The sequence below is a fragment of the Zootoca vivipara genome, chromosome 7 (assembly GCF_963506605.1).
Source record: "Zootoca vivipara chromosome 7, rZooViv1.1, whole genome shotgun sequence".
Lineage (NCBI taxonomy): Eukaryota > Metazoa > Chordata > Lepidosauria > Squamata > Lacertidae > Zootoca > Zootoca vivipara.
In genome coordinates, this window is record NC_083282.1 from 19,721,709 (window position 1) to 19,734,196 (window position 12,488).

At 42.2% G+C, this 12,488-nt stretch overlaps 1 protein-coding gene across 3 annotated transcripts in view; it reads right to left on the minus strand.

Moving 5' to 3' along the window:
• The window catches only part of LOC118089425 (glyoxal reductase), a 62,790-nt gene that overhangs the window by 12,538 nt on the left and 37,764 nt on the right, over positions 1-12,488 (minus strand). The window contains exons 4-7 of one of the 3 annotated variants that reach the window (XM_035124074.2): positions 10,193-10,284; positions 6,272-6,454; positions 4,712-4,771; positions 77-180 (exon numbers count right to left, since the gene is read on the minus strand). In XM_035124074.2, coding sequence (XP_034979965.2) covers positions 85-180; positions 4,712-4,771; positions 6,272-6,454; positions 10,193-10,284 — 431 coding nt within the window. In that variant the 3' untranslated portion in view covers positions 77-84. Of the gene's footprint in view, positions 1-61; positions 181-4,711; positions 4,772-6,271; positions 6,455-10,192; positions 10,285-12,488 lie in introns of all 3 variants that reach the window. The other 2 variants (XM_035124073.2, XM_035124072.2) reach the window with 2 other exon arrangements.

Consider the following 12,488-nt stretch of genomic DNA (forward strand, 5'->3'; position numbering starts at 1 on the left):
ATTATTGCATGAGAATACATTACAAAAGCAGCATTGTCCCTTCAGATACTATGGAACTTACAACAACAATCCAAACCTTGGCATCTAAACAACTGGGGTTGGATCCCAGGAGACATGTCTCCCATCATGCATTCCATTCAGAATTGCAACATCATCTTCTGCTAGGGAAAAGTCAAAGACCTAAGGGGAATGTATATGTGGTTAGTGGGACACATACAAAGCAACAATAAAAACCACCCGCCTGCTTCTTAAAAACTCTCCGGCATCCTGAATCATATTTTTGGTTCAAGAGTTTGTATCTACAACCAGATAGTTAGAATGTCATAGCTCTACTTAATTTGGAAGATACTTGACTTCCTCTCTATGACGTGTCTAGGCTCACATACTTGATCTATTTAAACTGTTTTACTAAGCCAGGGGTGCCCAAACGTTTTTCAAAGAGGGCCAGATTTGATGAAGTGAACATGTATGAGGGCTGACCGAAGCTGTTGAGCTTTTTTTAGGATTGAAGTTGTTGAGCTTTTTTTTACAATTTTACCCCGGGACATATGCCGCCAAGGAGGCCGGATTAAATCGACTGGGCCCCCGAAACGGACTTTGGCCATGCCTGCACTACTAAGCCATTTCTTGTCCATCACTGTTTGTTCCCAACTTCCCACACGCTCAGTACAACATAAACTGAACATGAACGTAATGTAGGAACTTAAAAAGAGGCTGCTGGGCACATTTAGTCCTGCATCCTGCTCCCACAGTGGCCAAACAGATGCAGGATCTGAGCACAACCAGCGTGCCATCAGAATTAGTAGCCAATGGTAGCCTTATCCTCCATGAATTTAACCACCCAAGTTAATAGCCATTGCTGACTCTTGTGGGAGACAATTCAACAGAATTTTGTAGCTACCCCTGGTTGGACCCTGAAGTCTCATCTACAGCTATAATACCACGATCTGTTCCAAAATCATGGGATGCCCATGAATACCTTCTGTTCTGTCTTCCCACACCCCTGTAAATCACCATTAACGATTTGGGGAGAAATGTGGGTCAAAACACCAAGTGAAGGAGAACTTGGGAAAGAAAACCACAACAAAATAACAAGTCTTACACTTTTAAGACTATTTAATTAAGCCAGTGTTCATTTGGGGGGGGGGGGACACAGTGATGACATACTATACACAGAATGTTGATAAGACTAAGAGCTTCTGGGAGAAAGGGGTTTCCCTGGCTGGGAGTTTTGTTTTTTTTAAAAAAATCCCTTCTCCTAGCCAGACAAGGAGTCATCCCTCCTTGTAAATACACTTTCTGAGAAGCACAGGTTTAGTTCCTGGAACACACCAGTTGGCACGTAGAACTGCTAGAATGGCTCCTGGGGGAGGATAGACACAGACTGTAAGGAAGGGACTCTTTCCTAGAGTTTACTAAGTTCGATCACAGGCAGCGTATGTCGTACGGTGAAAGGCCATTTCCTTGCCTGCCTCCCCTTTCCCTAGCTTGGTTCCCTGAACTGGGAATTCCTGTAAGCTGTGTGCATGGATAAAGGCAGAGACGGCAGCACAAGATGTGCAACTGTTATGCTACGCACCCGGCATATCGGTAAGGAGTCCTTATCTTCCCTTGGCTGTCTCAGAAGCAATGAATCCCTTCTTCCCCAGGACTACCTGAGGTGTGTTTTTAGCAAAGTTTTTAAAAGGACAGGATTGCAAGCATTAATTTATTCAAACTGGTAGCTTAGTCAACTAAAGCACTGGTTCACTGTTTTAACTGGTGAAGACAACTGGAATATCTGTGCGACTGCTCATGGCAAAATGTTCATGGCACATTTTGCCAGCCCACTGCTTTCCCATGCTTTCTGTGTTGCCTCCCCAACACCACCTCTGTGCTGATTTTCTTTGGAGGGTGGGGTGGCGGAACACTTAAATAACAACAACAACAACAACAACAATTTTATGATTTCTACCCTGCCCATCTGACTGGGTTGCCCCAGCCACTCTGGGCAGCTACCAACATATATATAAACATAATAAAACATTACACATTAAAAAGCTTCCCTACATAGGTAAACTGCATTAGCGACCGAAACCCTTAAAAACACAATTGCAACACCTGGTTACCAAGTGTGAACTGACAAGCTAATCAGAACCCTCCTTGTACCTTCTCCTTCTAATAGTTTCCTGTTCAGTGTAGCATGGCCTTAACAAACCCTAATTTTAGTTGCGTTTATCTGCTGCACTTGCCTTCATTTTACAGTATCTGTTTGTTTCGGCTCATATGCTGATTATATGCTTTGATTGGTTCAGTCACTGTTAGCTGCCCTGTGTGATGCAAAATGCATTGGAAAGGGTGGAATATATATTTTCTTAACATGTAAATCAGGGTTTCCCAAACTTGGATCTCCAGATGTTATTGATCTAAAACTCCCATTTTCCCTAGCTAGTGGTCAGGGATGATGGGAACTGTAGCCCAAAACCAGCCGGAGACCCAAATTTGGGAAACGCTGATGCAAATAAATGTCATGACTTCTCCCTCAGTTCACCCATAGCAACTGGTCTATGAACGCAGAGGTTTCATTTAACTATCAAGGATAATTTTATCTACTTATTTATCTATCTATCCAGCTATCTCCCAGCTTTCACCCTAAGGTCGCGATAAGACTTACATGCATTTGCTAAACCCCTTTTAAAGCCATCTAAGCTCTTGGCCATCACAGTCTTGTGTGAGTGATCCTCTGTCTCACTGTGTACAGTGAAGTTCATTGCCAAGTAAGTGTGCAGCAGAACGCAACCTTAGTTCTTCAAAAACCCTTCCTGAAAAGGTGGTTCAGGAGCAAGTATCTGCCCAACATCTCCCATGCTGAAAACTAACATTAAATAAGTTTTGTGCTCTTCTGCAATCTTCCTATCCTCTTTCAATAACCCTTTCGAATCTTTGCCATCAGAGAAACCAACCGCCTCTCTCTGGCTGATTTCCTGCTTCTGATATATTTAAAGAAATGTGTTGCTTGTGTCAGTGTTTTTAGCAAGGTGCTCTCCAATTTCCTTGCCTTATCACCAACCGACATTTGTTTTGCCAGAGTTGGTGCCCCTTTTTATTTTTCTAACTTGGCCAAGACTTCCACTTTTTAAAGGAAGCCTTCTTGCTTTTTATAACCTCCTTGACTTTGCTCACCAATCACACTTGCATTCTCTTGGACTTGTTTGTATCTTTCCAATTTGTGTTCATCGTTATAATCTGTACTTCTGGTATTCTGGTATTAAATAAGCTCCAATTGTCCTATAGACAATTGTCTCTTGAATGTCCCTTTTAGCTTGCTTTCAACTTACCCTTATTTTCGTGTGTATGTGTGCACACTAAGTTCCGTCTTTAGAAATTAAATGCAACCATTTTGGACACCCAAAACAGCTTTCCATTCATTGCACAATCCAACAACACTTAGGGCACTTCCAGACTGCCATATTTTGTGAGTGGGATTAAATTGCATACTGGCAAATTCAGGCTGTGCCATTAAAGTGGGTGTGACGCTTTTGCACAACAAACCCACTTCCTCTCCCTTCAAAAAATTCCAGACCTTTTGCAGTTAGGAAAGTGATGGGGAAAATGCACTAGAAACTATGGGATAAAACTCCCCCACAAACAAATCAGAATGGCTGCTCAATAAACAGCTGATGCTGTATATATCTTGTCCACAAACTTTATGCCAAAAAAAACCCCTCAATACATGTACTGTCTGGAAGCAATGTTAAATCTTGGTACAAGGGTCTTAAGCCCCCCCCCCAATCCTGATCTGGTTCACTCTGCTTCCCACCCCACCCATATTGCAAACATAATTGCCCTTAATCTCCTTAATTGCAGGGGAACTGTCCCCTTCTCAATCTGCACTTGAGTGTTAAATATTTTCAATATTTGGTCTCCCAAGAACTAAAGCTAAACTTCATTCTACTCCTAAGCCAAACTTCTTTCTATTTTCATTTTGGGAACAAATAGTCTTTTGTGAAGAAACAGACAAAGAGAACAATCTCTCATAGTGGTAACTGACAACATCAAGTGGAGCAAGCAGAATCAATACAAAAAATAAGAGGTATCTAATACTTTACTTTTAGAAATGTTACTAAAATCACATGATTTTAAAACTTATACAATCAAATTCAAATTCCTCCTTTTTTCTGCCTAGTGAAAAGAGGAGAGATATCCCCTCTATAGGGAACTTTGAGTTTCAGCAAGTGGAAGTATGTTTAGGTTATTACTTATAAGGCTAAATCTTCATTGTAGCCCAACTCATTTTAAAACATACAAATTTAGCTTTATCCGTTTCAAATTTAGCTTTAGTCTAGGTTTAACTGGGAATTGCTGCAGGATTTATTTCCTCTTTTAGCACATGATGCCCTTAATACGCTATATTACATTTCTTTAAATAATGTGATTACACTTTTGTTCTTCTCATGGAGGTGCCTACTACTTCACTTGGCTCCTTGCCATTTTCTCAATGTTTTAAGTCACTGGGATTGTGATGTTTCAGATCAATCAACAGCTTTTTAACTTCTCATTGTTTCCTTTCACATGTGCTTGCTAAAGTTCTGGTTCATTCTCATGTTATTCCCAAGTATTCCATCTTATGTTAATAGACATGGGATGGCAGAAGAGGAGTGTAAAATAATGAAAAGTTATGTCCAAAGTACAATAATTTATGTACACCTGGCGCAAGGCAATCTGCTCTTACCTGACAGTTTTCCAGGACCCTCTCTGGTTTGGTAGACTTTGGAATAGTGACAATGCCATTCTAGAATGAAAAATAAAAACTATTTATATATTACTAAAGTTATATTTTTGGGGATTGAGAGATTGAGAAATCCCCAAGTTCTATTTTTAAAAAGAAAATGGAAAGAGGGAGTGGGAGAATGAATTTGAACTATCTCACCTAAGTCAATGAGTCTAATTAGTGGAAGTTGTCAGTAAATCATCTCCTTACAAATGTTTAGTTAACCTGAAACGATTCAGCTTAGTTGAGATGATAAGCATGTGTCTGGAATGTACCATGTGGGGAATTCTAATGACTGATAGCTCTTCCACATAAAAACCCCTGTACTGTACATGGAAACCAGGTGTTAGTCTACTCTTCTCCCTGATGTGCTAGTTTCCTATGAACCCTGTAAACCCCTATCCTCAGTGGTACAGCCCACATACAGGTTTGCTCCCTTCATCTGCTGTTTGGAAGCACTAGGCCAGGCTTCCTTAACCTCCGCCCTCCAGATTTTTTGAGACTACAATGCCCATCATCCCTGACCACTGGTTCTGCCAGCTAGGGATCATGGGAGTTGTAAGCCAAAAACATCTGGAGGGCTGAGGTTGAAGGAGCCTGCACTAGGCCAAAATACCTCCTTTAGCAAGATGTCTGCAGTCACTTTTGGGTCCTATGTATCTCCGAATATAACAATATTAGAAGTCTCTCTATAAAACACTAATACTGAAATGACTTGCAAGTATATTATCCAAGGGAAGAACCATGCGCTCATCAAACACAACTCTGCAGGTCACATTTGGGCACAGTGGCATTGACAAAGAATTAATCCACACAGCACCCTACTTCTTGCAGGCCAGTATTTCAGCCACCGTAGTTCTACATTGACAGAAGAAGAGGATGCTCAATCTTTGGATCTCTTCCACTAACAGATTGCTTGTGTAACACTAGCAGGAACAGCCAAGCTAAACTTAGTCCCAGGAACAAGGTATCTTTCAATCTCTCTACCCAACAATCGTCTAGACTTCAAGCCAATTACTTTAAATAGCTACCGTACAACCTTGAAACATCAGTGTACTCCTAGCACTGAGGGCACTAAAAGGCACACGAGGTATGTCTACTACTACTGGGCATGTTTTATGTGGGTGGGCGGGAAATACGTTATATTACAGACATTTCTTTTAATAGAGATGGGTTCATGGTGAACCCCTTTGAGCCTCCCCCCCCAATATTTGTTAGCAGGGGGCTGGGCCCCCTCAATGTTTGTCCAGGTGCGATGCCTGTATGTGATGCTATCACATTAGCCAGGAACCTGGAGGTTTCTCCTCCTGCTGCCATGGAGAGGAAGTAGCCCCCAGCCTGTGACAGCAGCAGGAGGAGGAAAAGGTGGAGGAGCCGTCGGGAATGGAAGCCGAGCTGCTGCACAACGCACAAACATCACATGTCACAACATCGTGCGTGATGTCAGTCCCTTCCCGCAATATCTACTCGGATTCAGCACACCTGGACGGGACCAAGAATGCTGGCAACTTTAGAACTTACCTGTATGCTCCAGCGTATACATATTTGTGCAGGAGTTCTGCCATATTTTTTTGCAAGCTGAATTACGTCTGGATGACTAAGGGCTTCACCTTTGGCAAGTGGGCAGTAGCCTTCGAAAACAATATTCCTGCTTTGGCAGTAATCCACTAATTCTTGAGGCCTATGGAAAGGGTGGTATTCAACCTTTTATAAAAGAGAAGAAACTTTGCAGTTAAAACCATCGCCAGCTTTTAATCTATCACAACTCAAAGGTCAGGCAACTGAAGTGTTACTTCTTATTTATCAGAGTGCTGTCAGTTTAAAAAAAAGAAAGAATTGAAACTGATATTTTTTCTCCCCTTCAAAATGCCAGGAAAAATGCCACCCTTGGGTTGAAACATGGTACTCTGGAAAATTTGTACGCTGGCTGCCAACATCCTCGGAAGTTACAGAGATGCACCAACTCTTTGCAGTAATGTTTGAAGCAGTTTGCTGGGTGCAATAGAACTCTGCCCTAAGACAGCATTCATGCAAGATCATTACCTCTTTCTCCTCCTCCTCCCCCATGTTTCTATGAACAAGAAACTGAGATTACACCGTGTTCTCAGAAAAGAACAGCACAGCCATACATGACCTGTCACCAAAATACCACTATACAAGTACCTGCCTTCACCTCAGTTGTACAATTCCACCTCTTTGTCGAGCAAACTCACACAGTTGCTCTTCTACTATCATGAAATGATCTCAGCACATGATCTGTGTGGAGATGAGTCTTGCAGAATAGCCTGGCAAGTATTCACCCATATGATCAAATTTGACCTCATTTGTAAGGCTTTCATCAAAATCTTCAATTAGGTGAGTTGGTTGTGCATAAATCTTAACAGAGGGTTACGGGAAGGAATTCCCCCCCCCCAAAAAAAGGTGCAGCAGTAGCACGTTAATGAATCCTACCTGAGGGGCAACTTGGGGAAACATAGCCTTTCTTAAACAACACACACAGCATGGCTGAGGTATCCTTAAAATGGAAAATCCCATTAATTTAAATTTGTAGGTTTTTTTTAAATTCTTACTTGAAGTTTCTTATTTAGCAACTAATCCAGTTCTTAAATATATATATTTTAGACACAGCATACGTGTCTCTTCCCTCCTGACATATATGGACTGGTTACACAGTGACATTAATCTAGCCAATATTCTGTAAACTTTATGGTATAAAGCAAACAAAAAAGGTCAGGTCCAAGGAACTTAAACAGTCAAAGGGGGAGAAGTGAAGGAGAGGAGTGGAAGAAGAAAGAGTACCAGGGGGGTGAACATAGAAAGTTCTAGAAGGGACAGGGAACTGGGCAAAAAAAAAAAAGTGTGTTGGATGCTGAGGCCAAAAAGGGTCCCACTAGGGAAGCTGATCACAACCTCAAAAAAGGGGGGGAAAGGAAAAGGAAAACATGGTCCTTGATTTCTCATTAGTCTTAACTAGACTTGTTATTAGTGTGCGTGCATGCACACACACACACTTTTAAATGAATAGATATGGTGAAATCTCCACTGGTGGTTATGACTATGCAACCCAAGTGTTGTTGGGGATGAGAGCAGAATATAAAAGTTTACTCTTTCATAGACTGGGAGAGAGGTGTCACAGTATACCTGGTCAATGTTGACATAGAAACCTGTCCTTTAGTTACAATCATGGGTCAGGAAAATGTGGAGTTTATTAAAAGAGGAGTGTGGGCAGAAGAAAGAAAGAAAGAAAGAAAGAAAGAAAGAAAGAAAGAAAGAAAGAAAGAAAGAAAGAAAGAAAGAAAGAAAGATAGAAAGATAGAAGGCATATAAGTCTGTTAGCTTGCTTGCACAAATCATCTGTGCAAGGAGCTTTGCTGGTGTGTTCTGTTTGTGTGCCCCATCCAAACCGACGTTATTGGTTGCAGTGGTTCAATGATGGTGTCCCATCTCTCAAAATCAACAGTCAATTCCTCCTGAGGAATAGGAGAATAGGAGGAGGTGACAGGCAAGAGGAAGAAGGAATAAATACCGTGTTTCTCATATTATAAGACATGTCTTATATTTATTTTTTCCTCAAAAAAACACACTATGGCTTATTTTCAAGGGATGTCTTATTTTTTTCCTCCTCCTCCTGCCGCGGCCGGCATTGCTGCTGCACCTATCACTATGTCTTATTTTCGGGGTATGGCTTATATTCCTTGAATGCTTAAAAATCCTGCTATGGCTTATTTTATGGGTATGTCTTAAAATATGAGAAACAGGGTATGTGTGAATATGAGACGAATATAACTGATATAGGACCCCAAGAATCTCACAAGAAGTCATTCTGTGGCAAAACGTGATAAAACGTGAACTATTCTGATGTTACCCCTCCCTGTAATTGAAGCATGGATGATTAAGCAAATCAAAAAAATGACACGGTTCCTGGACAGAAAGCTGCCTTAGCTGTCACACGTCTTCCAGTGACCTAACCATTTTGCGTACTTTTGATGGAAAAGAAGACACGATATCCGAGTTTAGCACCATGACATCAACACAGGGAATGTGGAAAATTTCGTCCACCCCGAGGAGGATGAAGGGCTGCTTCCTGTTTCTCATCTTTAGTACATGTTGTCTTTCTAAGCAACAATAGTCAGGAACAATAGCCTGGCATCTGCTCAATCCAGACTCTGAAAAAACCAGGCTCTCAAAGGCTAGGCTGAGTCAGCCTAAACCTACTGTGATCAAAAATGACGGGCTGGATAAGAGACAAGGTTCAAACAGCAGACACATCCATCTCTTCAACCTTTGAAGTTTCTTGACCTCTCTGTGGCATTCAGCACCACATGTTTACAGTTTGCAGAGACATGATGGTGGCGGCTCATTCGTCCATGCTGCTTGCGCCTGAACAGGCTATGGGACATGCCCAGTATTTACTATTGAAGACTCTGAGGAAGAATGGAGAAGCAATACTCCATCCAGGTGGAGCTTTCAGACTCGCTAAATGCCAGAGAACTAACAGTGCGTTGTTTCCCAAGGAAGAAAAATGCTGGGGGAAAGTGCAGAAAAGGACAACCATAAATTATCAGTACGTTGGAGTACCTTGGCATGCGTGTGTTTTAAGAAACATGCAGATTATGGAAAGGATGTGATAAGAGATTTATAAAATTATGCATCACATGGGAAAAGTTAGGGTTAGGGTTACCTAACCCTAACCCTAACTCCCCCCCCCTTTATAGTATTATAGTATTATAGCAGAACCCCTAGTTTGGAATTATTCAATGAAACTGATTGGCAGGAGGTTCAGGTCTCCTGGCTCTCACTGGATGAAGGACTTGAACTTTATGTGTACAGTTTCTGCCCCAACCTTTAATGCTCAAATCAGCATAGTACATGGGCAAAATCGGTGCTATACGTGGCTAGCAAGGATCCAACCCTTGGGTTCCATTATATAGGAATGGGGCAGGCACAGCTTCGATGTGGGACTGAGTAGCGGCTGTTGCCTTGGGATTTGCCCTCACTTTGTTGCGTGTGTGGTGCTGGATTCAAGCCCTCTCAAGCTCTCCATCATCTGCCCAAAACACCAGTTTGCTAGAGCCACTTCCGCGCCTGCGACGGAGGTGGGGTTGTGGGCTGCCCGACTGTACCATCGCGTAGGGGCTGCGAGTTCAGCCCCTACGTGATGGTAGGTTCCCGCCTGCGTCACCCCCCGACCAGCCAATGAGGTCGGTCGGGGCGGGACCACATCTTTTAAAGGGCTTTGCAGGCGGGAAAGCTCCCTCTTCCTTCCCTCTGTTCGCCGGAACGAACAATTCAGGTGTCGTTCCTGCGTTCCTTTTCCGTTGCTTTCTGTCCTTTTTCTGTGCCTTCTAACAGCTGTGCTTCTGTTAGGTGTTTTTTCTCCTTAGGTTCTTGTTGCAGGTTCCCGGGGGCCTTCTAACCACTATGCATAGTATACTCACTCACCTGGTTAATGTGTGGGGTTACCTGGCAATCTTCTTTCAGTTGTTCCAAATGATGAATAAGAAAGTTGCTTACTCCAATAGACCGGCATAAACCTGAACAAAAGCAAAAAGGTGCTGCATGTTTATAACATTCTGCCATGGTGGGAGAAAAGAGAGGGGCCTAGGGCACACATTATAACCAAGTGGCCCAACTGAAAAGAGGGCTGGGTTTAACAGTGCTTCAGCCTGTTAAATGTGGAAATGGGGTCCACTCCCGTGTACAATTTCTGTAGTCACTCGGGGAACCCCTGCCATCAGTGAACACGTAGAGCCAGCAGACAATTGCTGACACCGTCTGTGTGCTTTAACATTTATAATCTGAATACTTTTCGTACCCAAATTTAAGTAGTAGAGCATGCCTAGGCTGTGTCCGAATGGCCCTGTGCAAATAACCACCTCTCAGCATCAGTCAGCTTTCTTATAAGAAAAGGTTGTTACCTACATACAAGCTCTCAGAAGAGGGTGGGCTATAAAAATAAATACATTTCAGGAATGATGAAACGGTCATCAAGTGAGGGGAAGATTACACACGCCCCAATTTATGCGTAATGAGAGTTCTGAGTAACATCATAGGGTAATTTTTTTAAAAAGAACAACACTGAACTTGCAGTTTGACAGCATTATCTGAGGACACAATTCAATCAAGATCCCTTTAGGAAGCAGTTTTATAATCTAAACACACCGGGGGCTCCCTGGTGGATTCAAGCTCCAGGCTAAATTCTGGGAAATGCTGGTGTAGTGTAAGCAAAGAACAATTGGACTTTGCCAGGTTGAAAAGGAGGAAATGATGTTCTGAACAGCCTGCCAAAAGCTCAAAAGAAGTGGAACATGCGTGGAAGACTAATAGGGTGTAAGAAAACACAAGGACAAACAATCCAAACAGACATCTGACTACTTTCACGTTATTACTGCAAGGAAGACATTCAGTAAAATAAAACCCACAGAAACTATACTTATGAAGTCAGGAATTAAGAGCACAAATCTATAGCTGGGTTTTGCATTTTCTAACGCTGCCTGTCATCAAAGGGTCATAATTACATGCATGCAGCTAAGCATGCTTCCACAAAATTATGTGGGTATATAGATCTGAACTGTGCCACTAGTTCCAGAAACAGCTAAAAAGAAGGGGGGAAATTTGCCCTAATTTGGTAAACTAAAGCGATTGTTGTGTAAGTGGTTTCATCTGCCATAGGCAAACTGTTAACATCCAGAAAGTTTAAGGCAATTTCTTTTCTCTGAATGCACCTCATGTTTTTATTGGCAAGGGTTGCAAGCTTTCAAACTGCTCTTGTTTCAGAATGAAACTATTATATGGGGCAGCTATCAGCCATACTGATGTTCTTGTGCTTCATGGCAGTGCTAGGTTAGTTATCCTGTGTATTCTACAGAATACTGCAATGGAAAAGTACGAGGTCGTCCTGCTTCCTTGAACAGTGGAGACAAGGGTGGTTTCCTCCCTTCCCCAGAGTACTGAGGAACAAGGGTCAAGCTCATTGATGGAGGAAAATTTAAGACACGGGTAACAAAACATGGAAGCGACTTTGACAGCCCAAACACAGCATAAGGGGCTTGTGAAGACAACAGTCCGGCAGGCGACAATGGGAGAAAGGAATAACTTTAAGCAGCCATCAAAATGACGGAGCATTGTTCTTGGCTAAGAAGCAGCCATGCACTAATTTTGATTTCTGTTTTAGAGGGCACATTATGGTAAAGTGAGCAAGTTCTGGTCCCTTAACCATACTGGCCTAACAAAAGATAATGTTTTAAAAACCATTTCCAACACTGAATGGAACCTACCCAACAATCTTCCGTTAAGTTCACCCTCAAATAATTCTGAATGGTGTTCACGCTTCTGCCACTGTAGAATTCCTGGGAGAAGAAAGTTCTCCAGAAAAGGTTTGTTCAGAGAAAACCTCTCTCTCTTAAAAAGAAGCTTCAAATGAAAAACAGGAGGTGGCTAGTTCCATCACACCCTAGTTGTGAGCTTACTTGCAATACCTCTTTATCGGGCAAAAGGACTGGATGGACCTTTCATCTGAGGCAGTAAACAATGTATTATATTTTTTATGAATAGCCAGGGACAGACCATTGGTTCCAAAGTTCACATAGCTCACTTCCCCGAGAGCTCAGGGTAGACAACAACATTTTACTTCAATGACCACTCTATTATAACAAATATTTTAAAGGTTTTTAAAGCATGAAGTAAAAGTATCTCTCTGTGTGCGGACGCACACACGCACACACACACTATTGGGATC